Raw genomic sequence first — 27,224 nt, 5'->3', positions numbered from 1 at the left:
GCACCGCGGCTCCTGTAGGTAAAGCCTTTGAGCTGAGAAGAAGACTGAGATGAGCTTTGTCAATGCAACAGCTCTTCGGTTTTATGTGCATCCACCTTTTATCATCAGTTGATAATGATCACCACATTTCATCGCTAAAAAAAGTCTCTCATTAGCTCCATCCAGGTTATGTTTTCACCCCTGTCTATCTGCTGGTTGGTCGGTTGGTCGGTTGGTTAGTTGGTTAGGTAGTTGGCTGGTTAGTTGGTGTGATGGTTGGTTGATCAGCAGGATTATGCAAAAGGGGCTGAACTGAATTCCATGAAACTTGTTGGAGGGGTGGGACAAAGGCCAAGAAATAACCCAATTTATTTTGGCGTAGCTGAGGAGAAGGGCAGATCCAGAATCTCTGTAATCACTTTCTTGGAACAACAAATTGTTGAATAAGTCATCATGCACGTTTTAATTTTCCCACTTTATCCATCGGATGGTGGGCGTGGGAGAACTGCAGATTTACTCACTCAGGTTTAACTGCCTGATGTCAGAGCTCTGAGAAAATAATCAGTGCATTATCAGTGAGTTTTATCGGCTTGACTCCGAGACTCAGTCGAGTCATTAACAAGATTTAACGTGTTAATTAGTGAGAGTTGCATTTAGATGGATTTTGTCACCTTTGGTCAAAACCAGGGATAAACTGTCTCAATCTGTTTCCAGTCTGTTTGATAATCTAACAGTGTCCTGGTTGAGCATCATGAACCAGCGGAATCAAAATTAAGCAATTTAGTATATTTCTGGGAATCGTCGAGCTATTCCTTTAATATGATTACATTTTCTGCCAGTATTAGTCTCTGTTTGGAGGTTTTCATGGGTTCCTGACCTTTTGTCCATCATAGGATTTAGTTCAGCCCTGTGCACCCACTGATGTCATTCAGAGAAAAGGACTCACCATGACGACTCTCCGTCTCCATCCTGTCACCTGCTGTCTTCATTTCAGCGTGTGGATTTTGTGAGAAGAGATTTAGGATTAATTCCCGCCCGTTCACCTCTTGTGAGTCTTCTTGACCTCGCTCTGTGATGTGGAGGGAATTACAGCCCATTATATTTTTCCCTCTTTGGCCATTTGAATTCATCACATTTCAAAATAGGAGAAGTGAACCCATTTACACGGGAACAACATTGATGGAGTCATAGCACATTTCTTTTAAACGTCCTGTGACCTTTGGCCCTCAACACGGATGTACCCCTGCAGGAGACATGATGCCTTTTTACCTTTAACAATCAAGCAGAATCACTCCTTCAGTATATAAAGCGGCCGACTGCCCAGTCTACACAGTCGTCAGGCGAGGTGAGATCAGTGACAGCCCTCAGAGCTAAATATCGTAGATACCATGGTCTCAGCATATTCCATCCTTTTTACGCTAGTGCTGTTTTCTGAGCTGAACAGCCACTTGCTAACTGTAGCTTCACCGGCGACTAAAGTAGAAGATGGCGAAATAGAGCAAGATGGCCTGAGTTCCTTACTGGGTGACGACCCCATTAACGAACACGCCATGGTCCCGCCTGCGTACAGAGGACGCCTCATGCTGGACAACAGCATCAGGGACGAAGACGGGAACCGCAAAATCATCATCGTCTCGGTGAGTAACATTTTTTCAAGACTGTTTGGACATTGAAGCTGAGGAAGCTTAACCCAGTACTGCTTTCTGTTTATATGGTTATATTTTAACATGCAAATGGTTCTTCATTTTGTTTGTCTGCCTTAGATTTCAATTAAATGAAAGTAACTAGAATTTCACTGCTTCAAAAATGACCTTTTAAAATAAATTCAACAACAAATTCTTGCAGAAATCAGACTCTTGGCACAATTAGAATAAAGAGAATATCCTGTGAACAGTTTTAAATAGAAACTACAGTATGTCTTCAACACAGAAAGGTTCAGTAGAAAACAAAACCTCTACACCTCCAGTTCATAACACAAACTTTCTTGATTAATTCCCTTAAACTTAAGTATTCTCCTCTTTGAAAAATACATTATCTTCCATTTTATTGGAATTAAAAAAAAATATTTCTGTCATTTGGGTGAACCAGTCCTTTACTCTTGTTAGACTGTTCCAAATGAATTCAGTTCAATTTCACCAGCTATTTAGAGCCTTCTCGGTTAAGTTGCACCAAATAAGCCGACTGGCGATTCTCCATCGTCTCCTCAGCTGGTTTCATTCTGCCAGTGACAGTCACGCATCAGCACCTTTCACTGTGTGAGATTCCTCTTTGTGTACAACCTCAGCTACGACTCAGCTAAGTTCAACAACAACAAAGAGCACAGTATCTCCATCCTGTGCTCGAACATTTGACCCCATCCTCATGTCCACTGTTAAGTCTATATTTCACACACATCTATGAAAATCTTTTATGACAGCACTGGAAAATGGGAAGTACCACAAACTGAAAAGGTCAAATGATCACAAGCCCATAAAGCCTATAAATGTATTGGAATCTCAGTGGGAAGAATGATTATATATCTGTGCTTCCACAAACGTTCGGTTGCTATGTGTAAAGGGTTTATCTGGCGGCTGGGTCCCCTGTGTGTAATGAACATGGTGGTTATCTCTGTGGTAATGGCTAACAGGCAGCCATGGTGGAGAGAACAAAGTCATCTGGGTGAACTGGGGCTGTGGAAGAAAACGGGCCACTGTGATGCCGTAAACACGGGGAAACACATTTCTTCCATTTGGGGGGTTCCTGTGGCTTGGATCAGCTGGTGAAAGGCAGATCCAACACCTGTGCTGCAAGTGAAAGAGATTATCTTTAAAAGCTGTAGCAAATGTGCTGAATCTCGCCGATCCAGAGTTCACGGCCTGTCGTATCTGTGTGGTCGTGCGGTGTCATGTGTAATCAGAGATCAATGCTGTGTTTCAGGACATGAGGCAGAGGGGACGCGGTACTCGTGGGCTGAACTCGGTCCTCACCCGGAGCCTTCCCCTGCTCGCAGACCAAAAGTTGAGCCGCGCTCCGGCCGAGTACAGTTTCAAAATAGATCGCAGAGACACTGACTTCAACAGTGAGTATCTGGAAAAACCGTCTCCTCACTGTTCAACATTTCTATTTCCTTCACTAATTAAATCTCTGCAATCTTTCCTTCGCTCTCCTAGTGCTGCGGTGTATGATAGGACGAGTGTACCGACCCTGCTGGGAATCTTCCAACATCCCCTGAATGTTCAGTGGAGAGCTCTTCCTCGTGTGTTACACTGAAATGCATTTCTATGTAGAAAAAAAAAAAGAGTGCACAAACATGTAAAACTAAATAAAACTTTATTAAAATTCACAAGTCTGCAGCATATTTACATTTCATTGGGATATTATAGATTAATAGACTATGGAAGTAGTGATGAACCCACATTTACTGACCAAAACCATCTATTCAAGTTGAAGCCACTTACATTTCTACATTTTCCTGATAAATTAATCAATAAAGTCATTTATCAAAACAGAAACTGCAAATATTTACCACTTCCTGCTTCTCAAAGTGATAAAAAAACAAAGCATATCACAACTCTAACTGTGAATGTTATAGTTTCGACCCTTTCCTGATACTTGATGGAAGTAATAAATAAAAATAGTTGGACATTTTGATGACCACACTGTCAAAGTCAAGAGTTTAGAGGAGATAAGAAAAAGGAAACAATCATAATCAGTCTGAAAAAAAAAAAAAAAAGGAATCAACTCCATTTGACAAAATAATGTGCACATGATTAGACTCTGAAGAAGCTGGTTAGCTTCCCCTGTCCAGATATCAGCTTCTTCTTACTCGAGGCCTTGCCGACATTCTTGGCAAGCATTTTGACAGAGACACTTGTGGTTCGTTTCTTCTCCGGCGGCTGGTTCTCTGATCCTCCATGTTGGTCAGAATCCAGCTGCTTCCTCTTGTTGCCCTTGCTTTGCATGTTATCTCTGGTTTTCTGTCCATTGCCCGGGCCTGCACCTCTGGTTGGGGCATTTCCACTTCTTGGCTTGAGCGCAGCCCCCTGCTGTTTGCCACTCTGCTCCTTATTTGGACATTCGGAGGGAGGCTTGACTGGAAAAAAAAAAAATAAATAAATTGTGAAAACCTTGGAAGCAAAATTAAAAAAAAAAAAAAAAAAAAAAAAGGAAAATGATGTGACGAAATTGCTGACGTTAGCTGCTAGTTGAAGCAGGCTCTGTGTTTAGTCTATGAAGTTAAAATTTAACATTTGTCATGTAACCTGATGGAGCAGAGCCTGAATTCCCCTGAAACAAAAGACAGGAGGGGAAATGGTCTGTGTGAGTGTGTGAGTGTGTTTTTGGTTTTTACTACAGATGTGGGGGTGTGCAGGTTTTATAGAACGGGGATTCATTTAATGGCTAATGGTAAGTACTAGTCCCAGGGCTGGGACTGTACAGGGTTCAAGGCTGGAGCTGAGAAGGTGAGTCTGGGCCTCAGTCCAGCTGTGTGGTGTCAGAGGAAACAGAAATATATCCCAGCAGAAAGAAAACGCTGCTCGACTAGTACAAAAAGTACTCGTAGTACTTCCAGAAACAAAATTTGAGTTTGTACCTGTGCTTCTTCCCACCACCCCAGAGCAGCTCTCCTCATCCACAGCTGGAGAGGTCTTGACTTTGGGTGCAGGGTGCACGCAGGTGGGAACCTGACTGCTGCTGGGGAACTCCAGCACGCGGTTGAGCGGCAGTTCCTCATCTTTGTACGTGCATGCAAACTGGGATCGGATGACTTTGTCTTTGGCCTGGAATGAGCACAAAAATAACTTTGATGCAGCTGATATGATCCGGGGACATGGTTGAAGATGAAGGGTGGAAGTTTCCTGCTTTAAAAACATTCTGTCTGGGTCTCTGCGGCGGTATGAGCTTTTTTGTATTTTGACAACGTGACCATTTCTGATGATCACTGGCACCTGATGAGTTCCTTAGTCATGATAAAGGTTGATAAATCATGCATAATTCCGACTTTCACATCAAACAGTACCCACAGCTATCACTTATATTTCTTAGACGGAGGCGCAGCTCCTCATTAAAAAGCCTTTTTGGACCGTCTAGTTAGACATAACAAAGTGAATGATACTGAAGGCTTCAATCCTGGCCCCGGGGCACGCAGATCCACAGCTTTTCATCCACTGTTTGATCTACGCCTGCCTGGGATTATCACAATCCAAGGATTTCACCCTTCAGGCCAGTGGGCCACAGTGGGGAGGAGAAATCTGAGGGAAAAAATGCAGAGAGCAAAGCTGGGTGGGCCTGCGAAGCACAAAGGGATCAAAGCCTTTGTGCTTTTCTAAATTTCTTCTTAAAAGAGCACCTAAAACAACGGCAACCTTAAGGCCCGGGCACACTTCAACAACGGAGCCAAAAATGTGCGCTGCCCCGGTTGCATGCTAATAAAAAATATCTGAAATGCCCCGGAAACAATGGGAGGGGATGGAAGAGTGAACACGGCCAAACCATGACTGACGGAGAACATCTAATCCAATTACAACAGGTGGGAGCCCTACATGGCACCGTGAGGTCAGACAGTCCTCATTCCTCTGCAGATGACTCTCCTGGAATAACCCCGCGCACCGCCTGACCAGACGCCGCAGACACCTGACCAGGACATTCCTGATAGCGCTTCCAGAACCAGGTGCAAGCTATTTCTGCTGCTTTGTGCAGCTCGACCTGTGTTCTCACGCGCAGGTGATAGAAGGGAGAACGGGTAACAGGTGCAGCCATTACGTTTATCACCACAGACTCACTCAGGAAATAAACGTATATTCTGTAGCACGTAATCAAATGAGTCTCCCCACAAATACCAAATCCAATATAGCAGGAGAGCAGCAATAAATTGGCATTAGGTGCTTTACTCCAGGTTGTTTTCCAATGTTTGGATCATCTGTGGCACGGAGGAAAATATCTGGAAATGCCCCAAAAGCAGAAACTAGATCTGTCCATATCTGTGTGTGCCAGTTGACGTCAGCGCATGATGAAACCGCTGGAGAAGTATGGGATAAAGTCTTTCAGCAGACAACAGGAAACAATAACCTTTCAAGTTTCCCTTGCTAGTCGAGTTACGCGACTGATATGGCATCTTCAAAGTGAAATTGATGCAGAAAGCTTCCGCTCACCGAGTTCAGGAAGCGGTGAGCTGCCCAGGGACCATTACAGCGCACTCAAACAGGAAGGCAGCCAGATTGTGGGGAGCTAAAATGACATCTGCTAGCGCAATCAAATAAAGGAGCCATTTAACAAAATGTGTTTCGCATACATGTTCAAAAGGAGTTCACACAGCGGAGCTACTTAAAGTTAAAAGATCAGTCCTACCTCAAGACCTAAAGCTAATGTTGTCAGTGTTTGTGTGGTGACTCAGCAGTGGGGGAGGAAAGCACAGATGCTTAAGTAAATGTAGCAAAACCGCACCGTAAAAAACAACTACAAGTCGTGTATTCATATTTTATTCACATATTATTATTATCTGGAAATAATAATATAATGGGCCCTTTCAGAGTAATATTATAAAAATTATGTTATTGGACGACTATGACGGATGTGGTTGCATATAAGGAGCATAAAGCTGTAGCTGTATATCCAACAGATACTGGATTTTTGAGTTTTAAAAACCCAATAACAATATACAAGCACATGTTATATATTTGTGGATTTACACTCCTGTAACATTGGGGGGCAGTTTGGAAAATGATCAAAATCAATGCAGCAGAACCAGACTTCATACCTACATTACCCACAATGCAACTCTAACAGATTAATGGGAAAGCTTCTCCGTGTGGCAGCATATTAGATGTATTGAAGTTCGATGGACGAATCTTTTTTGCTAAAAAAAACAAAACATAAAATTGCAACGGCAGATCTTAAAACTGGCAACAGACAGAAAACATCAAGGTAAAGAGGAAGTAAACAGGAGAAACTGACATCAGGTGTACAGTGTGCCGCTCTGTGAACTTTAAGTAACAGGGAGCGTATCATCGGGATTGGTTAATGGTCTGAATTCCCCTCGAATAAGTCATTTTATGACACGGATTTAAACATCACCCTCAAACCAACACTAAGAGCTAAAGCACAGCTGTGCAAACGAGAACGGTGGAAGTCAGTTAAGATGTGAGCTTCAGCTAAGCAAATAAATAATAATACCGAGGAGAAATTACAGGATATAAAGACATTATTTTCAATGTTTGCACATCTGATTCAATTTGAAGTAAGTGATGGTTAAGATTTGGCGCCGGAGGACGGAGGGGCCCACGTTACCTTGGGTTTGAGCAGGTCCAGTCGGCTCTGGACCCGGTTCTTTAGGGGTTGTGGAGAACTTCCAGTGGACACTTCAGGAGACCTGTGGAGCGAGTCGTGAGGAAAAGCAAAGAGTTTATAAATGATGTTTACCGAGAAGGTTATGGTCACACTAACGTAGATTTGAGTTGATGCTTGGTTTTTACAACAAATTGGATGTGAGCCATTCCATGTCATCCACCTCCGACATAATGTAGCCCCCCCCCCCTCCTCCAACCACAGACGTTTGACCAGAGAAATTGTTCCAGTGTGGTGTGGGAGGATTTTCCTCCATATGGTTTCAGTGGAGAGTTGTAGGTCTCATGATGCTTTAATTGCTGTTGCAGGGGCTTTCCCACACTGACTGAATCCTTCTCGTAGTGAAAATGGTCAGTTCTAAATCAATGTGTGATGAATTTTTTAAAAGTGAAAATACTTTCTGCGAGTTATAATCCTCCTCCGCAACAACTACAGATTGAGTTTCATTGTCGATTTATCTGTTTACAAAAATATCTTAAAGTATCAGAAAAATATTAGAAATGTCACAATTCCCTGAAACTGAAGATGTTCCGCTTAAAGCCTCCAGTGATTAAATGTCCAATCACCACAAATTTAAGAAGCTGGAACTGGCAATGAATGGCATAAGAAAGTAAAAGTATCTCCTAATATTTAAAGTGTATGTGAGGCTGTACTTAGTTGAGTTATGTAACATGATCAGATGTTCGTATGCTTGCATGGTAACACTTGCTAATTGGTGCTAAATGTGAACTACATCACCTTTAGATGCAGTTCACGTTTAGTGCCAATGAGGAATTGTTTTTTTAATATTAGGAAAGTAGCACAATATTCTGTAGTTCACGATTTCCACTGTCATCTTCTCATCTGAATGTAGCAGGATGATGATTTTCAATGGTTTTTGGTAATGAACCACATATTTGACGATGGCGCTAGATGAAAACAGCCAAAGGATAATTATTAGGATTCATCATCTGGAAACAATGGATGTAAAAAAATCCATCCAATAGACATGGAAATGTTTTATTCTGGACCAAAGTGATGAGCCCAACAGATTGAGATTTCCATCCTCTGAAAACCTGCATTTGATATAACCGTTACCTATAAAAAAAATATACTGCACTATTAAAAACACAAAAGGCTATTTCAATCTAATGCCAGTTACTGCATGCTGCGACCAACCTGAACAACGTGAGGACACATGTTCCCTCAGCTCCACAGAGGTCGGGCTGCTCCTCAGACAACAGGTCCGCCTTGTTGGCACACGGCGGCGTCAGGGCTTCTTCGTCCAGCAGTGCCATCAGCACCTTCACGGTGTCCCGACCTCCGAAGGCAGTGGCGTGATTCACCGCATACGCTCTCGGCTGCGGAGCAAAACAGGTACAATCAGTGCACTGTGAGCTCACATGGCTGACTGTGGAGGAAGATGAAGTGCCTTCTGGATGAATCTATGGACGCCAGTTAAGAGACACAAAAGCCAAAACTGTGGCAGAGGTTTTACATTACCCTGGCAGGGCTTATCCCCGTCCCGCTTCCATTGGCAGCCCGTTTCTGGACCTCATGTATCTGGCAGATCCTCTCCTTCAGCTCCTTTGTCGTCTCCTCGGCTGCAGCGTACAAAGCATCTCCGCTGCTGCGTCCCTTCACCAGCACCGCCCTGATGGCGGCCACTAGCTTGGCTCCGCATACGCTGAAATTACACAGTGACACTCACGTTGACATCTGCTGGGAGAGCTAAATTGTGCCATAGGTTGAGAGAAGAAAAAAAAACTGCATTTGTTTTGGAAAGGAGAAGACTCTTCTGCAAGAGCGCGCACACACACATGTTTTCATCTGGATGGAATTAATAGTGTTCAAAAGTTCAGCCAATATTTGCCAACATGAATAACTCTCCCCTAAAGCTGAAAAGCCAGGGCCGCAGTCTGAATGTCTTCAAAAGATATACGGCAGCTTCACTTTCAATTAATTGGACACTGACTTTAAGGGCTCAGAGTAATTGTTTCTGTGTTAACATCCAGTTGAGCTTTATTTCACTGTAGCGCGGCTGTGCCAATGCTAACAGTTACGAAGCAGAAACATGGTCCAAATCCCCGTTAGAGTCACTCGGGGCCCTGGACACTGTCACTGCGCTCACAGATGGACCGTCAGCGAAGGAACTCCAGGATGTTCCTCTTTAAAGCTTTTCGTGGGGAGTTCTCGTCCATGCTCGCACACTGCGTTCGCCACACGTCCAAAAATCATAGCAACATATCATTACTGTAGGTCTCGAACAGTCAAGTGCACTAAAGCGTGTTAGGAGGGATCGCAGCAAGGTGGAGAGGTGGTGGTCCAGCCCTGACCCAGCTCTAATGCGAGCGAGCCGGGCTCAGTAACAGAATCATTTGGGAAAACAGATGTTCACTGAACAAGCGGCCCTGAACTCTCCATAGAAGGTGTTTGTGTGAGGAAATGGAGTACTCCACTGAGAGAGTGAAGGCATTGCCTGTTGAAAGATGCACGTTGGCCGAGTTCGTTAGTGTTTCATCAGACGTGGAGCGCTGTCGTCAGCCTGCGTGAACTGAGAACCCTCGGTAGAGCAGCTAGAGTCAAATCCACTACTACACAAACATCACAATATATTGTTATGGCTCCCGGGACCTCTACGGTGGGTGCCTTCAGCGGCTTCACCTCAAAGCTCAACCCTCACATGATCGACCATCTAAATCATTTCTGATAACCACTTCTGATGTGGTGCCAAATGCCTGGACATCCAAAATAATCTGCAGCAGTATGGAGAGTGATCTGAGGTTTGATGATAATTCATCAAAGTGAGTGAAACCAAACAGGGAACAAGTTCTTTGACAGAGACTTTGATGTGGGAAAGATGACCAGGCTTTAGCAATCCAAATGTTATCATGAGAAGCTTAGATGGGAGTCATTAAAGGGATTTCTAGGAAATAATAAGCTGCAGTGGGACAGGTGGATTTCATGATCGCAGGTGTTATTGCAGTGCACAGGTTCCTGCCAGGCTGCGAATACGACTACGAGCTATAGCAGCAAAACAGCATGACCTCTACAGAGTCTGAAATCTGATTAAATCATATGAAAGTGAATATAACTTGAAGAAGAGAAGGAAGCAATGCAAAGACAACACTCAGTCATAAAGTTGCATTGCTTGGAATGGAACTGTCATGTTTGTACCAGTATATTCTGGACTATCTACCACATCACCAGGAGGTAGAGAGGTGGAGCGGGTCGTCCACTAACCGGAGGGTCAGCTGTTCGATCCCTTGCTTCTCCAGTCTGCATTGTGTCCTTAGGCAAGAAACTGAACCCCAAGTGTTTGAATGGTGTGTGATTAAAAGTGCTGCATGGATGTATTGAACGTATAGAAACGTATGGAAGCTCTGCATGAATGTTTGTGTGAATGGGTGAATGCAACCTGTACTGTAAAGAACTTTAAGACTATATTTAAATAGTTTATTTTCCATTTACCATACTAGTGATTTCACCCTAATGTGGAACCCATGTAAAAAAAAGCTGTAACCACAAAGATTATTTTATTTAGGGATCAATTCCTCACTCCAGCCTAAAGGATACTTAGAGGATAGTTAAGTCATTTATTTTATCAAAACAAAAATCCATGAAGATTCTACAAACTATTTATTGTTGCCTGGGTTTCAAAAACCTGATATCTTATTTGTCAGTTCCACAGAGTTCAGTTGTTGCCCAATATAATATTGAAAACAGTTGCTCTACGTGACATGTTCCTTCATAACTGTAGCACACACAGGATTAAATATAATATTGCCAAACTAATTTCTCCCCCTAAAAAAACAATTAAATGAAATTCAGCCAAAAAAACAGGGACAGTGGTTGGGCCTGTGGGACTCTGACCACTCAGTGAAAATTTAATATCCAAAAAAACAAGAGATTTTATCGTCATCATCATCCAGAAGAGGTGACCTTGTTAAGAGAAAACTATTGTAAACAACAATTCTGAGTGGCTATGTCTGGACGACAGACAGGAGGATTGCAACAGCTCTGCATGGCTTGATGGTCTCCTGCTCGAGTACGAGGAAATGGTTCACCAAAGGAACCCGTCTCTGATGAGTTCCTAGAAAATCTCCACGCCCTGTGGAGATCCAAAGTTTCTATCTAATCTGGTCTGGACAGATTCAGACAAATAATGATATAAATCTTCCAAAGTATTGCAGGACCAGGGCCACAGACAAAACCACCGCAGAGATCATCCAGAAATGAAAAAGCAAAACAAAAAAAACTAAAACCCAAATAAATGAATTCCACCAGACTCTCTCTCTCACAACATCAACTTCAGTATGTTTTTCTATGCATTTTACAGCCCTTAGTGTCAGTTCGGCTCATTTTAACGCAGCTGACATGGCTCTGTCAATGAAATATAATATACTAATGAGCAAAATCTAAAAAAAGGTCCTGATGGGCACTTATGTTCGGACGGAGTCATGCAGGATAGTCGTTTTCCTACGTTTCCAGTCTGAACTAATCTAACCAGCTGCAGCTTCATACGCAGACATGTGATCAATCATTTTTAAATCCTGGCAAGAAAGCAAATGTGCACATTTCCCAATGTGACAAACTGTCCCTGTGATGCATTTTATGCTCACCATTGACATAGCATGAAAATATACCACCTATTGCACAACACAGATGTTTTGTGCATGAGACAGTTTTCCTCTGAGTTTTAAAAACATTCACTTCTACTCCCACTGTCAAAAATTCCAAGTGCAACCGTGCGTCACTTTTATCACTTCGATTCAAATATGATTTGAAGCTAAAAACCGAGCTGGAATTTACAGATCAGTCGTGAACGCAGCACACACCAGGCCGTGCAGCAATTACAACTGATTCTGTCACAACTGTGGAGGCATTTCCTCCAACAGTAAAAGACAGGGAGCGAGTGGAAGTCTGGATTGAGCTGCGTTGTGTACCTTGGGTCAGGGATCTCCCCCAGTATTTCTTCCAGGTTGTCTAGAAACTGTACAAAGTCAGACAGGCCTTTGACATGTTTCCTCAGTGGGTCAGACTCAGCTGGAGCGTAGCCCTTTCCTCCGAGCTGGATGGCCCTCACGAAAGATGTCACAGCCTGCGAAATGATGCACGGGAGAGGGTTGCTTTGATTTTTCTAAAGTCATAGTTTTGGTTTGCTTGTTATGCAATGTAGGAATATACCACCGCTAAAGCCTGAGCATGTGCAGAGTGCGAATGTGTCTTACCAAGAATAGAGAAGTGTTGGCGCTCTGTGCAGCGTGCTTAATGTCGGTAAACGCCTGTCGTCCAAGTGTGCGACTGGGGACATCAAGGGTTAGCGCCAAGGCCATGTCATTCTTGGTATTAACGAGCAAATTCAGATAGGAGCAGAAAACCCTTCTCACTGCTGTTTTCACCTATGGATAAATACACAAAACACACATTATTGAATTACACGCAAAACATCTGCAGAATCAACCAGGTGGTGCAACAGCTTCTCCCCACGGCCCATAAAGCTGTTAAACACCTGACAACTACACAATGTCCCTTTGTTTTATCAATTTTAAGGGTAGGATCTGCATTGCAAAACCAAAATATATAACATGTTAATCAGTGAGCTTTAGAGGCGCTCTGGACCGAGCCAGACGTGTTCCCCCCCTCTTTCCTATCCTCGTGCTACGCTAGGCTAACCAGATGCTGGCTGGAGCCATATATTAAACCCGGACAGACAGGAGTGTGGTTTCGACTTTCTCCCGTATCTCTCCACCAGAGCGACTGAACGCATTCGTCAAAGTGTCAAAGTATTCCTTTGATAAAACTGTTGGCCCGTCCACGTTGTGTTTATCAACTACCAAAGGGGACAGTAGCTTTATTGCCTGAGTAAAACCACTAAAACAGCAGCTGACAGCCTGTATTAAACTCCAAAAAATTACATCACCCGAGCCGGTGGTGCAGCAGCAGCGAGCCTCCACTAAAAACTCATAAATTTGCAAGTGACAGAGGAGTGGAGGAAAGAGACTGTGTTGCAGAAGCACTTGTCCAACCCCACATTGTGTTGTGTTTTAAACATCTGCTTGGTAATTGAATTCACATTGCACTCTTAAATCTGAGTGATATGATATAGAGTTCCTGTCAATAAGTGCAGGATGGAATCCAGACAGAAATTAAGTATGCTTATGAAAAGTAGATGCATGGAATGCTGCCACCGGGAGAAACAGCATTTTAATATTATGAAAAAACACTTCTTATGAGGGGAAGAGGTAAAGTGGAAATAATGGTTTTCTGTTGGGGTGTAAGAAATAAATTGCATCTGGTTTTATTGCATGAAAGCCAGACTGGGCATACCTGTGAGCTGCAGGGGCGGCTTTTACCAGACGGTGTTGACGGGACTGAGGAGTCTGGCAGCTCTGAGGACTCCATCTTGCCTGTTAGGAACTCAAACAGCTGGATCTTGGGGAAAATAATTTAAAAAAAGAAATATTAGAGAGCTAAGTTAATTGGTTTGATTTTCTAATTTAGTTGCCAAACTGATCGTCTACCTCACAATCAACATCATGCCCCCCCCCCCGCTCACCGGGCTCACAGGCTCCTCTGGGTCGGCGTTCACTTGTCTCAGCTGTTTGTACATGCGGAGGACATCAACCAGGTCCACAGTGTTCGAGCGTTTCAGGAAAGACTCGTACGCCTCCACGATGAGATCATAGTTCTCCAAGCGTGCAGAGTCGGGGGGCGGCAGGTGAAGTTTGCCGAACAGTAAGTGTTTCCAGGCCATCAGGACATCACTCAGAGACACTTTGAACTCGCCGCCGTGCTGTCACAGGGAGAGAGAAAACAGTTAGAGCAGCAGCCCTAATTAGTGATGGCCTGGAACCAATCAGTTCAAAAGAAGAGAGACCTTCTCCCGCAGTCCAAAAACTGGGCCGTGAGCAGACTCCGCCGGAAACCAGTGGTAATGTCATCAGTTATAGATGTGATGACAGGCGGCCTGATGGTTCAATTGAGCTATGTCATGACGATGATGTGAAATGGGCTCGTATTGCCTTGTGTCACCAGATGACTCCAAATGTTTTCAGTGTGTTATTCCGTTATTATTCAAAGTATTTTGACTTCTGCTTTCATTTGCCAGTTTACAGCCTTTTGTTCAACAGATTAAAGCCAACTGCAACATATTAACTCACCCCATAAAGCCATATAAGGTTATCAATCGCCACAGCTCAAGAATTGGTCAGTTTCTGTTCCTAGAAAGTGATGATTGCACTTACACTTTTTAACATGATATTCCTTTGTGGTGTTGAACATTGTTGGCTTGTGATAGTAGCTGTAGTGAGGAGGAAGAATGTAAACTCAATCTTCAAACAGGCACAAAAATGTGTCTTTGAATTTAATGACTGATGTGCAAACTCTTATCTTGACATATTTTTGGTCCCAGTTGAGAGTATTTAAGATTTTTCCATTCATTTGCTGGTTTCATCCATTTTGTACAAAGGATAAAGGCGACTGCAACGTGTTGACTAACCCTAAAGAGCCTATAAGATTATTCCCCGAGTACAAGAACTGTTTTTACAGAGTGATGAATGTACTAATGCTTTATTGACATAATTTACTTTTGGACATTGTAGGCGTGTTACTGTTCTTTACATCATATTTGTTATAATACTGTCGTAATATGTTGTAAATACTGTTATTTTCTTGATGTGTTCAGTCACACCTATCTTCACAAATTGTGATTTGTGAATATGGGCTGTACACATTGATTGATTGATATTTGTATTTTTGCACCAGAGTGAATTTGTGCTTGTACCAGTGTCTGTTCCGTTTGGTTGAAATGAATGGAGGGTGGTTTGCACAGAGGGACTCGAACATTACCTGTTTGTTCACTTCAGCCATGGCCAGCTGCAGCAGCATCAGCATGCCATCAGCTCCGTGGACGGTGGTCCTCTCTGACTCTAAAACCCGGGGACACTCTCTCCTGAAGGTCTTCACCAGCAGCTTCAGACGGTCTCCTGCAGCCTGCATCGCCCCCTGGGACAGCACAAAGAGGAAATGACTCAATAACAAGCGTGTGCACGTGTGAAACCACTTTATAACCTCGAGTGACACTTGTAACAGTTTGCTAAATAAAAATAAATGTGTATAAATCACAACCTGCGTTAGTTTCGTCGTGCAAACCTCAGATGAAGCTTCAGCCTCCATGAATCCACGTCCACGACAACTGCAGCTGATTTGAAATTTTAAATCACCGATGACGTTGGCTCCGTTTTAACCAATCAGCTTGTCGCAAATAACGACGGGCGCTTTCCTATTAAAATATAGTTTTGTTTAGTTTTTAAACGAATCGTTTCACGATGTTATACCACAGCAAGTATATAATTTCGCACAGTACCTTTATATTCACATCGTGTATAAATACCGCGGTGATATTTAACATTTCCCGTGTACCGTTTGTCAAATTCTCCCCCTGTCATTTCCGCCCAGTGGTATAGTCCGTGACGTAGGCGGAAGCAGGTTGAAAACATCCCGCAGGCGCGCACTCTTTGATTCGAGGAAACTACAGAAATAAACGTGGTAAAGTAAAACGCACGGCGCCGTTTTCAGAACGAGAGTGTGTCTTTGTCATCAGGGAGTTATTGGTGCGTTTTCTGTCGCAGCGTTAAATGGTCAAATCGAGTCAAAATCACTGTTTCGATGAGTCGCTAGCTTGTTTTGTAAAAGAAGTCACGTTTTAGCTCCTCGACAGACGAGGCTCGTCCATTAACCACATTACGTGACACTCGGACCTTTCACCAGTGATTAGTTTGGCGCTAAGTTTCACATTTACAGCTTTTATTTCACCGGACTCTGTCATTCAGAGGATATCCGTCCTTTCTCTGGTTCTTCATTGGCATAACATCTGAATAAAAGTTGAATAAATGTCAAATAAATGACTGCTATATGTTTTTGATGGTTGCCGAATTGAAGAGGGACTTATTTAGTTAAGGAAAAAATACTCAAAACTTGTCCTAATTTGTTTGTACGACTATGTGCCAACAGGAATATGTAAAACAAGTGAATATGTAAACGGGGTTTGGTTCAGGAGCTTACTGAGCTCTAATGCCATTGATGGGATCATGACCAGTAGTGATCTGACACATTTGAGAATATATATATGAACGTCAGCTAAAGCTTTAATTTTCCATTGTTTTCTATGTATTTCTATAACAAAATCTTACTTTTTATTTTTGCTATATAATCTAGAACCTGACAAAAAACTGTATTTGTGGATTTGCTCAAACTCGGTGTGGAAAAATGAAGACAGTGAAAATCATCATGGAAACTGTTGATGGATAAAATTGCCAAGCTTCAGGTGTTTTCAGCTGATGCTGTAAATGTATAACCTGACCTATTGCATTTATTTAGATATGTGATATGTTGACATTTGTCAAATCCATGGACTAAATTATTGTTCTCTGTCCTCTGTTTTTATTCTGATGAACCGTTTAGTAGTGAAGCCTCATACCACGACGCACATCATGCAGGTGGACTCCAGCCGCAGTCCCAGCTACACGGTGCCGTGTGAGGACTATGTTCATGTGGTGGAGTTCAGTCCGTACACCTCAGGAACCCCTGCCTCTCTACTGGCCTACGGTGGAAACCAGTATGTGGTAGTGGGCACCTGCCTCTTCCCGGTGAGAAATGCGGCTTCACACATTCTGGTTCACCTGTTGAACATCATATTCTTTCCTTTAAAGAAGACTAACTGTTCCCACAGGAGGAGGATATGGAGCTAGAGGGAGTTGAATTAAATGTCCTTCGAGCTTTCCATCATGAACTGCGTGTCGACGCTCTTGCCTGGAGCCCTGAATCCCGACTGGACAGGATACCCACTATCAGGTACTTCTGTGGCACCAATCAGAGGGACACCTTATCTCATAAAATATGTTTGGAAGTGTCAGATCAGAGTTGAAAATAGTTTCAAAACAAGGTCACTTGAGATGTGTTTAAAAGCAGGTGGCTACCAAATCAACATTTTTCTTTATGTTGATTGTTTGTCTTGTGGATTCAGACGCTGCTGTTGTATCATTTCTCTCTCCTGCTTGTCTCCTTACACACACCATGTCTGTTATGTCTGCCATAAATCTAAAACTTGGATTCATCAGTACACGTTTTTCCCATCATCCACTGTGAACTGCTTGTATGTCTTAGCCCACTCCCAACTTCTGGCCTGGCTTCCCCTCCTGAGATGTGGTTTAGAAACTGCTACTCGTCCTCTGTGACCACCACAGGACACATTTCTCTCACCGACTCCCTTATGTTCTTAAGTTGCATTTGTAGCTCTTAGGAAACTAAGCTTGACGTATTGATCCTCTGATAGTATGATCACTTTTGGTTTGTCTGGTCATGCTTTCTGACTCCTCATCTTGGTCTCAGACTTTTCGACTAATATAAAGTACCAAGCCATTCACTGGCTTAATCAATTACTTTATTGGCATACTTGGCTATTTTTAAAACAAGGTCATATGTATGGTGAAACACCTGCAGCTCCAGTGCCTCTTGTTATGTAAGAGGTCAGCAGAGAATTGTAAAAGGATTAGAAAATCTTAAGCCATACTTAACTTCCACATCAGAAACTTCATGTCTGTTAACACAACAGGATAATTATTGGCAAGCATTCTTCTTGAGACCAGAACAAGAGGCATGTTGTAGTGAAAGCACAGCAGCCACACTGTGTGGAAGTAGTCATCACTGTCACACTGCAGCTGCCAGGATGTGAGCCAGTTGTTTCAGGTGGCCTTGGACAGGAGGGAAGTGGCCTAACTGTGGATTGTTAGAAAGCAAGAGTTTCCTCCTAATTGGAGCGTTGGATGGGAAGGTTCCGCTGTCCCTCTGGAGGTGTCTTGGCTTTCTGTAATTGAAAAAGAAAGGCAGCGATAATTCCTAGCCTTCTGTGGTTTACTCCACAGGGCCCTCGAGCCAGCCCTGTGACGTGCGCACATGTTATTGTGCTGATGACTACCCGCTCAGGTTCCATCCCTCCCTTCGATCTGCACGTAATTGTGCCTTCCAGGAAAAGTACAACGTTCTCACAGGCTTTCTTCGAGCAGGGGCCCAGAGAGAGTGAGAGAGATGAGGGGAGCAAAGGGGGCTCAAGCTTCAGCCGCCACCAACCACCACAGCAGCTTATAATGGGGAAAAAATCTGAATACTATGAGAGAAGAGACAGTTGGGAACGATGTACAAAAATATACCAAGACAAACTTAAACCGGGAACGCCACAGTTTATGTCCGGGACATTTTACTCTCGGACGCCCAGAGGTTGACGGTTGACTATGTTCACCAAGCGAACTGCAAATCCTGCTTAAACAGAAAAATCTATACTTCACTATTTATTGGTATAGTCTGCATTACCAGTAGAGTAACATCCCTTACTCTAACTCCTAACCATGTGTCTGATGGCAAAAACGAAGTCTAACCCATCTGAGAAATCACAGTGTAATTTAATTACATTTTATTCACATATTTTGTCTGCACAGCAACTGACCAATCACTGCTAATCCCTGCAAAAATAGTTTAGAAATGGAAAACTCAAGCTCACAAAGAGCGAAAAACTGTTGTGGAAAGAAATTTTTTACATCAGCTCTTTGTATTTTGGCTTAAAATTCAGATGTGGAACAACAGAAGAGACTTTTCTTTCTTTCCAAAATAGAGCTAGAGCTGCAGAGTCAAAATCTGCAGAATGAATGCATGTTTTAAAAAGCTATTTTATTTTTTACTATACTTTATGTTCGTACTTGTTTTTACAGTTTTCACCTGCCAACAATGCCCACACTGCCGAATCACGGCTGGTTGATCAGGGCGCCTGCTCGCATCTCACAAACAATTTAGTGAAGTGCTTGTTCCCTGTTCACTATTTCCCTCTGTTTCCAGCCTATATGCTAAACTATTCCTATAACTAATAGTCATATTCCCATCTAATATCCTGAATAAACATGTTTCTCACAATGTGACATTACTCCTTTACATATTAAAATGTGTGTAGCTGAAACTAAATTGTAAAAACAAATCTGTTAGCCTTCAAACTTTCAAATGTAGTTTCATGTGCAGTTGGGGATCTTCCCTCTCCCTGAAAATCAAACTTGAAGGCTTTTGGGAATTTTTTTAACATGAGAAAAGACACATTATTGTCTCTCATTTCTGTCATGTGCAGAAACCGTGATCACAGTGATTAAAAAATAACAAACTGATAATTCACTAGTGAAATTCAGTAGTTTCCCATTTAACAGTGACTTTTATTGTATGACGCAGGATTATTGGAGTTCAGTCAAGAAAATGGCTTTGACGTTAAACTTGAAAAAAGAGATGCGTTCCATGCTTTACATGAAAGTATAATACTAATTTGTAGGGTTAGAAGGCCTGTCCTAATATAATCTAATCTACTGTAGCTGTAATACCCTGAAGCACGTTAAGGGTGTTTGTAGTGACATCATGCCAAATCCATCTGTGCCTGCGACTGAAAATGTGTGAACCGCTGTCTGTTTATTCTGGTGATATGTGTGTGTTTTTCTTGTCATAAGTGAGTTAGTGTAATTGTGTGAATAATTGCAGGCACTGGTGTATACTACGACTGATTAGAGGGAAAGTCCTCTGCCTGGCTCTGCGCAGGTTTTTGAACAGAGACATGCGTAAATGGCGTGAGGAATCTTGTTTTTCTCCGTGTTTATCTTAGCGTGCAATTAGAATCTCCCTGGCAGCGCTTCCACTGATCACTGTCCAAGTTCCTACCACACACACTGATACACTCAACCGGAGGTGTCAGTCTAGGCGGCTGCAGGCCTGTCCGCAGAGCGAGATGTCGTCTGTCATTGGGTCTGTTTGGATGTTCTTTCTTTGTTTATTTTTATATCCTCTCTTTTCCTCTTTGCAGATTTTGCACCGCTGCAGCTGACAGAAAGCTACGCCTGCTGACATCTGATCTCCAGGATAGGCATGAAGTCAAGGTACTGCAACATCTGGAGCACATTGGCCAGAATGCTGCTTGTCAGTTGGCTTCAGACTGTCTCTACTTAGCACTGACATTTGGTACTTAGTGATACAGGAAATGTAGCCGTATGCACAGAAAACAGAGCTGCTGCCAGTGTAGAAAAAAAACTGGGAAAGTTTGCTGGGAAATACTCACTTTTATTGATCACCTTTATTAATAATCACATGCTTGTTTCATTAACACATTGTTTTTCTGTGCTATTGCCTAGGTGATGGAGGGCCACACCAGCTACATTAACCATTTGGTGTTCGAGCCCTCAGAAGGGAAACAGATTGCTTCCGTCAGTGATGACCACACTTGCAGGTCCAAACCATTTTGTTTTTGTGCGTGCGTGTGTGTGTGTCTGTGTGTGTGTGTGTGTTCCCAACTTCTGATTTTTCAGTTCTGTTCTCTGTTAATGGTGCAGAAAGACCTGACTGTATTTCCACACTGAAACTTGATGCTAAGCACAACATGCTCCGGTGTGACTGCGTAAGCACAGAGCCTCTTTGTAGCTTTTCTAGCTAATTGGTTAAATATGGAAATCCAATTAGCTGCAGAAAGATTTTCCTCTCTAAGGGGGACCTATAATAAGGTCCCCAAATTTTCCTTTTCAATTAATGCCAGAGGAGGGAAAAAGTGTGTCAGTAGCCAGGGTCACTGCAGGGGCAAGCCGCTCTACATTAGGAGGCTGGTCCTCTGTCTACATGCAGACCTGTGTTGCAGTCCTGGGCCCTGTTCTCTATTGTAAATGTACAGTAAGATTCTGAATTACTTAGTCAAGATAATTTTAGACTCCAACCAAAACGTTGCAGGTGAAGAGCTAGGCTGCGAGTGACTTCATCGCTATTGATGAATCTTCTGATTACTTCTCATTAAATGTTCGGTTTTAAGCTTCCTGATCACACTACAGCAAGTTGCGTCAACTCGGCTTAAGCAGTTGTAAGGAATTTATTGTGCAGAAAATCTGAAAGGTTGGTTCACTGGTCAGCCTTAAGCCTGATGATCATGGTTAATTTGTCTTTATATAAGTCATCTTCTCTTTGGTCATCCCGTCCCGGCCCTGTGCCCCTGTCCTGTGACATCACGCCGTCTGAGATCACTCAGAAATAACAAGTCTTCCTCTCTTCTCCCATCCACTCTCCTCTCACCCTCCTTCCACTGACCAGCCAGAGAAAACAGGAGTGTGCTCCATCTGCTGAAAGATTTAAATTCTGTCATGTTGAGAAAATATGGGACGCGGGAGGAAGACAGAGGCGTAACAAGGGATAGATCAAGTTAACAGGAGAGGACCTTCCAGTCGGCCCACACAAACCGAGGCTGGATATGAGAGGCAGACCCTGGTCCTGCGGAAAGGGAGTGAGGAAAATGTATGCCTGCATGCATACACTCATGACCTCTCTCATGACTCTGTTAGGTTTGGCAGCCGTGCCACTACTATAAGTTTGCTTAGCTTTGTCATCACTGTCCCCTGCAGTTGTGGGAACTCCGCCGTTGCCAACATGCAATTTGACGCCACGGCACCTAGGTGGGGAGCCAGACTCCACTTCCTCAGGGAAGTTTACATTTGGCTCGTATTGTCCAAACAGCTCATGGTATCAGTGCAGCAGGAGCCTGTCTGCGGGGAAATGTGCCACCTAGAGATCACAAGGGCTCAGTGCCAGGTCCTTAAGGGATTTGGGGTTGAGTGAGTTCACAGATGAACTCAGGCAGACGCACACCTGCTGCGCTGCTGCATTATATATACGCTTTAAATCGTTTTGTTCTGTTCTCACTGATAATCCGTTTATCTTGATCTTTTATGTTCTGTAAGGGAACCGAATTACAGTCAATTCATGGCGATGGCCCCCTGATGGCCGACTGCAGTATAGGTCATAAACCCTCAGCGTTGAGATGTTAGTAGATGGGACATGGATCAAACTAAAACGTCAAATACATTTTTCTCAAAGAGGGTCTCTGATTTCATTTGGTTTTAAGTAGTTATTTGATGCTATAAAAACTGTGTGAAACATCAGGATTGACAGCGATTGGTGCGTATATCAGGAGGATCTTGATACTGCGGCTCCATCTGTGCGATTGCCACTGCACAGACTGGTTTTTGCTTTGTTTTTCTTCAACGTGAGGAAGCAGACACATGTCCTCCATCCTCATGTATGGACTAGGACAATTATACTGAAGATCATTATCACACAAAGTTGTAATTTCACTCCGTAACAGAAATATGTGGATATATTCTCATGATTGAATCATGATTTCTAGTTTTTTTCCAGCAGTTTTTCTACATTCTCTCACAGCATCCCCTGGGTTTACCTATCATTTCATGTTCACATCTTTTTTTAAGCTTTATAAGGGGGATCCCTGAACTCACCGGGTGATTGGGGGGGGGGGAATCAGCTCATCCAAAAAACATAACGAACGGTTTCAATAACCATCTCAACAGTAAATGTGCAAAAGATAATGTTAGTGTTTCAAATCTAAATTAAATCTCGAGCAGGTCCTGTCAGAATACATGCTGATGCAGATATTGTGCACCTCAGCGTTGGTTGACCCTGCCAAGCACTGGGATGGGATTTTGTTGTTTGACTCTTCCAGCTCTCTTCCCTCCAGAGAGTCACCTTCGATTATTTGCTCTGCTCTCTACAATAAATCAGATCACACAGCGCTAACGGCATTTCCCGTTTTCTCCACTTATGGGAAACACTGACAAAACCATCTGGCCTTGATCTTTTCTCACTTCGATAACACAATACAGGACTTCAGATGTCCTTTTCAACTCTGTTGTACATGGAAGCCGCGTGTTTTTGCTTGATGTAGTGTTATGCAATTACACCGTGTTTTATCAGAGGCGGTCACGCGTGTTTTCGTGTCTCATGTCTTTCACCTCGTTCTGTAGGGGTTATGTTTTTTTGGGGAGCCGGTGCTCTCCATTTGAAGGGCACAGTGGTTGACCACAGTTTGGCCGTCGGTGGTGTAGCGTGCAATTGAGCTCTGCTTGGCTAGTGGACTAAGAGAATAGGGTTTAGTCGTTGTTTTCCTGGTGTGGTCTGGGGTTTTTTCTCTCCTCTACCACCCCCCCTCTCAACCTCGCTCATGCTCCATGGTGTAGAGGCTCTGGCTGATTCTGCACATGGGCAAAGGAAAGAAGCCCAGGGTTTCGACATGGCTCTATCCTGCTGCAGGGGAGACAAGGCAGGAAAAGTTGAGTGTTTACTGAGGTCTTCATCTGAGACGGGGCATATCCTCCCCTACACCGCACCACTGAGGACATCAATCTCTCCAACAACACACTTGACATTTAGATGGTCTTTGGAGGTACTTTTTGGGCTTTATTAGATGATGTCTTCTACATGACCTCATCAGTCAGCGCCTTCCCATGCTTCACAAGCATTTGTTTTATATTCCCAGAAACACTTGCAGCCTGCCCCATACTCCCCCATCCCCACTTTCTCTTCTAGTTCAGGGATCATTCAGATGTGGTTAACCATAGATCCAGGTCTCAGAAACCGCAGCTCTCTTCATCCAAGTGATTCATTACATCCGTAGTTCTTCTCAGCTGCGTTTGCGATCATAAGTCTTGTTTAACTGTAGAATTGGCTATTATTTTAATGAAGATTGTTCGTAATCCTCACACAAGCTTTGATTCACGGCTGGCGTTCGCTCGCAGGACCTCTCTGTTTCATTTGCATAAAGCAGAATGCTGTTCAACTTCTTTGCCGCTGCTCTTCCTCAAGTGACGTGCGTTCCGTTGCCCTCTCTGTACTCCACAGAAAATGAATGGCAGCGGGCCGCCCACAGCGAAACATTTGCTGTAATGTGAGTGGAGCGTAACGCCGACTCAGGCGAGGGTGATGCCCCCCCTCCCTCTCTCTGCCCCTGCTATCAAAGCTCAATGTAATGCTAGACTGGCGTTTTCCCTGTAAGAGGAGTCCAGCATAAGTCTGTCTGTCTTCACAGCTTAGGGCCCAGGTCTGAGAAAGGAGCCCATTTTCCCTGGAAAAGCCTGAAGACCCTGTACATCACTCGTGCACAACTCACAGGAGCTGGATAAATTAGGGGCTAACATGAACTTGGATGAAAACATGTCGTCTATCACTGGCCTCGCTGTGCGCCATAAAGCCCTGTTAGTCATGTGTTAATATGGAGGGAAAATGAAAGCTTGAATTCTGCAGAAGACGAATCCGACCAAGGAACAATCACACACTTTCTTTGTTTCAAGAGTATATCGGACTGTGAGGAAATCTGTGCTCTTATATTTATCAAGGTCATGTTTAAGATTGAAAGAAACCTTGGGAAGGTCATGTTTCTTTTTCGGCTATTATGCAAGCATCCAAGTGCAGCTCAAAATCCGAAGCTATTTTTAGAAGCGTGCTCTAAAACTCCATCTTTGCTGTTAATTAAGAGGTTGTCGGGTTTTGTTTTGGATTTTTAGCCGAGAGCGGTTCACATATCAAGAAGAATTAGTCTGTAACTTCACTAATTAGACCTGATTATAAGTCCTGTGTTTGTTACCCCTTCACTATAATGAGACAATTGCACAGGTCTTTTTGCAGCGAGTTCACAAAGCACTTTTAGTTTCTTGTAAAGTTTTTTTTGCTGTGAAAGCCAAAGATTCTGCAAATTTGATGTTAGTTCCAATAAAGCACTCAAAGCACAGTAATTCATATGAGGTTCTGCTGTCTCATCTCAGCTGTATTCTGTTGGTGTTCGTTTTCATGTTTAATTTATCTCTGCAGGGTGTGGGACCTGGATGGAAATGAAAGCATCACTCTCAGACTTCGCTCTCCTGGCATCAGTGTGTGCTGGCACCCAGAGGAAGTCTTTAAGGTAGGAGGGGTTTGCTTTTAGATACCTGCTCATGTTATGACTCTGCAACTCTTCTTGTACCACAGCATGACGACAATATAATCAGGTAAAATTTAAACAAATCGTTTTTTAAGAATGAGGACAGGAAAGGTCAAAGCGGAGACATGTCACCTCACATTTTGTGAGAAGGTTGGCTTTATTTATTTGGCCTCTGATGCTCTGCTCATCTCAGATGTCCGGATATCTAGTTGACAAACCTAATATTATTATGGTGAGGTAAATAAAGATTCTGTTGAGGATTGAAATATTCACTTTGCAGTGAAACAGCTTTATTTTTTAAACTTTAATTTATAAAAAATTTACATAAAAATAAATGTTATATTCTGTAAGATAAGTGTTCATACAAATTTAAAGACTCATATTTACCATATTTATTGTCTAAATAATAATTTTCTATTCATGGGTTCACTTTGTTAAAGTGCTATAAAAAGTTGCCATATAGAATAAAACTAAATCTACTTTTCCTCCGAGTGAGAATTCACTTTTTTCGAACTCTTTAAGTGCTTCATCACATCTTTCAGCAAGTTGATGTGAGCTGAGATGTGTGTTTCCAATTCAACCAAATCAGTTTTCGTGCTGCAGTGAAATATCGTCTGATTAAATGGTGCGTAGTACGTGTCATCGAGCCATGTCTGAAGTCAATTTACAGCTCTTTGGAAAAGCCTCACTTCAATGTGTGTGTGGGGGGGGGGGGACCTGCCACTGCATAGAGAGGAGCGAGACACAATAAATGTTTAAGTGGGAATGATATTCAAATTACAAAGGTGTCGAGACAGCTACAGAATCTCTTCCACCCTCTGACAAGCATGTGAAAGAATACCTAGCCATTAGCACTTCGATGGTGTTGCAAGCTTTCTCTGCTGTTGCATGCTGGGACATGCTCCAGTACTTGGAGGAAAAAGTGGAAATAGATGGATGAGTATCAAGAAATGTGCAACAGCTGGTTTAAGTGACCTGCTTGTCGTCTCAAGCTGATGGTGGCGGAAAAGAAGGGGACGATTCGCTTCTACGACCTGGTCACCCAGCAGGCCATCCTGTCGCTGGACTGCGGCCAGTCTCCTCTCATGTCGGCCGACTGGTGCCTCACCAACACCATCAAAGTGGGCGCCGTGGCAGGAAACGACTGGCTCATCTGGGACATAACTCGCTCCAGGTGAGGGAATGGATGGCAACACCCTGCTGAGTTTGTTGGCATGAGATGCATCTAAACCTTTTGCTCATTGTCTGCAGTTACCCACAAGAAAAAAGACCAGCCCACATAGATAAAGCCCGATTATTCAAGTAAGGACATTTCTTCTCCTTTTAAACTCTTTGACCTGTCGACTTAAGAGTGGCAGAGTAAGTAATGTTGTGTTTCATCAAAAATGTAAAAAAGTAATTGGCCTGAACTATTAATATTCAAGCAGATTTATGCATTTGATCATATTCAAAGAGGGTGTTGCTCTCCTCAGGTGGTCTCGAGCCAACGAAAACCTCTTTGCCACCACTGGATGTCCAGGAAAAATCAGTAGTCAGTTACTCATCCACCATCTTGGCCACCCACAGGTCAGTCTGACCTGTGAACATAATTTTGGCAAACAAACGCTGATACGATGTCTGTGAAAGACTCCGACTGCCGATTCTATCAGTCGGGTTATAGTCACTTTCCCTCTGTCTTTAAATGTGTTTCGATAACTGCAGTCTCATGTCACATACTCTTGTCCTTACAGCCTGTAATGATCGGATCAGCAACAGTTGGATCAGGCCTCAGCTGGCACCGGACGCTTCCGCTTTGTGTGATCGGCGGCGACAGGAAACTTTGCTTTTGGATGACTGAGATGTAGACGCCTGTGCAGCACTTTCCCCGGTGGATAACTAGGTCCTCCGTGTCTTCTCTAGTTAATAGTCAATAAAATATTTTTCTGAGTATCTGCCCAGTTTGTGTGGAATTTAATGCACATTCGCTGCATGCCTAAGCATTGTCGTTGTTTTTTTATTTTTTATTTGTGTCTACCCCCCCCCCTCAGCTCAGCTACAGATGAAACAGCGAAGGGCTCGTTTTTCTTTCCTCTGCAGAGTGAGTTTCATCAGTTGTCTGTTATGTGCTGCCAACAGAGCT

At 43.2% G+C, this 27,224-nt stretch overlaps 3 protein-coding genes across 6 annotated transcripts; 2 read left to right on the top strand and 1 right to left on the bottom strand.

Moving 5' to 3' along the window:
• Positions 1-1,289: 1,289 nt before the first annotated feature.
• pmch (pro-melanin-concentrating hormone) lies at positions 1,290-3,304 on the top strand. Its single transcript, XM_020104948.2, has 3 exons — positions 1,290-1,616; positions 2,896-3,037; positions 3,129-3,304. The coding sequence occupies exons 1-3, from the start codon at positions 1,368-1,370 to the stop codon at positions 3,188-3,190; spliced, it is 453 nt and encodes a 150-aa protein (XP_019960507.2). The 5' UTR covers positions 1,290-1,367; the 3' UTR covers positions 3,191-3,304.
• parpbp (PARP1 binding protein) lies at positions 3,272-15,559 on the bottom strand. 3 transcript variants are annotated; one of them, XM_020104946.2, is made up of 11 exons: positions 15,436-15,559; positions 15,133-15,288; positions 13,841-14,077; positions 13,612-13,716; positions 12,513-12,683; positions 12,228-12,382; positions 8,785-8,968; positions 8,461-8,642; positions 7,246-7,327; positions 4,553-4,739; positions 3,272-4,051 (listed from the first exon to the last, which is right to left on the bottom strand). In XM_020104946.2, the coding sequence occupies exons 1-11, from the start codon at positions 15,457-15,459 to the stop codon at positions 3,729-3,731; spliced, it is 1,806 nt and encodes a 601-aa protein (XP_019960505.2). In that variant the 5' UTR covers positions 15,460-15,559; the 3' UTR covers positions 3,272-3,728. The 3 variants fall into 3 exon arrangements, with proteins under 3 accessions (XP_019960505.2, XP_019960504.2, XP_069376126.1); XM_020104945.2 differs by having other exon boundaries at positions 15,412-15,547; XM_069520025.1 differs by lacking the exon at positions 13,612-13,716 and having other exon boundaries at positions 15,412-15,547.
• Positions 15,560-15,696: 137 nt separating this feature from the next.
• On the top strand, positions 15,697-27,034 carry nup37 (nucleoporin 37). Of its 2 annotated transcripts, none has more exons than XM_020104947.2 (10): positions 15,697-15,831; positions 16,747-16,931; positions 17,015-17,136; positions 20,168-20,240; positions 20,493-20,587; positions 24,997-25,087; positions 26,098-26,279; positions 26,357-26,407; positions 26,578-26,671; positions 26,836-27,034. In XM_020104947.2, the coding sequence occupies exons 2-10, from the start codon at positions 16,776-16,778 to the stop codon at positions 26,947-26,949; spliced, it is 978 nt and encodes a 325-aa protein (XP_019960506.1). In that variant the 5' UTR covers positions 15,697-15,831; positions 16,747-16,775; the 3' UTR covers positions 26,950-27,034. The 2 variants fall into 2 exon arrangements, with proteins under 2 accessions (XP_019960506.1, XP_069376127.1); XM_069520026.1 differs by having other exon boundaries at positions 15,823-15,896.
• The last annotated feature ends 190 nt before the right edge of the window (positions 27,035-27,224 follow it).

This window comes from Paralichthys olivaceus, chromosome 23, assembly GCF_024713975.1.
Source record: "Paralichthys olivaceus isolate ysfri-2021 chromosome 23, ASM2471397v2, whole genome shotgun sequence".
NCBI classification, from domain to species: Eukaryota; Metazoa; Chordata; class Actinopteri; order Pleuronectiformes; family Paralichthyidae; genus Paralichthys; species Paralichthys olivaceus.
Note: the sequence above shows the minus strand (reverse complement) of the source record. Positions and strands in the feature narration are given on the sequence as shown.

What these genes read in the sequence shown, in the direction of transcription:
- pmch (XM_020104948.2), top strand. Translation starts at nt 1,368, where the DNA reads ATGGTCTCAGCATATTCCATCCTTTTTACGCTAGTGCTGTTTTCTGAG. An exon ending in GCAAAATCATCATCGTCTCG is followed by an intron (nt 1,617 to 2,895) that starts GTGAGTAACATT and finishes GCTGTGTTTCAG; the next exon opens with GACATGAGGCAGAGGGGACG. An exon ending in CAGAGACACTGACTTCAACA is followed by an intron (nt 3,038 to 3,128) that starts GTGAGTATCTGG and finishes TCGCTCTCCTAG; the next exon opens with TGCTGCGGTGTATGATAGGA.
- parpbp (XM_020104945.2), bottom strand. Translation starts at nt 15,459, where the DNA reads ATGGAGGCTGAAGCTTCATCTGAGGTTTGCACGACGAAACTAACGCAG. An exon ending in CCAACACTTCTCTATTCTTG is followed by an intron (nt 12,383 to 12,512) that starts GTAAGACACATT and finishes ATCATTTCGCAG; the next exon opens with GCTGTGACATCTTTCGTGAG. An exon ending in GGGGAGATCCCTGACCCAAG is followed by an intron (nt 8,969 to 12,227) that starts GTACACAACGCA and finishes GTGTAATTTCAG; the next exon opens with CGTATGCGGAGCCAAGCTAG.
- nup37 (XM_020104947.2), top strand. Translation starts at nt 16,776, where the DNA reads ATGCAGGTGGACTCCAGCCGCAGTCCCAGCTACACGGTGCCGTGTGAG. An exon ending in AGTGATGACCACACTTGCAG is followed by an intron (nt 20,588 to 24,996) that starts GTCCAAACCATT and finishes TTATCTCTGCAG; the next exon opens with GGTGTGGGACCTGGATGGAA. An exon ending in ACCCAGAGGAAGTCTTTAAG is followed by an intron (nt 25,088 to 26,097) that starts GTAGGAGGGGTT and finishes TGTCGTCTCAAG; the next exon opens with CTGATGGTGGCGGAAAAGAA.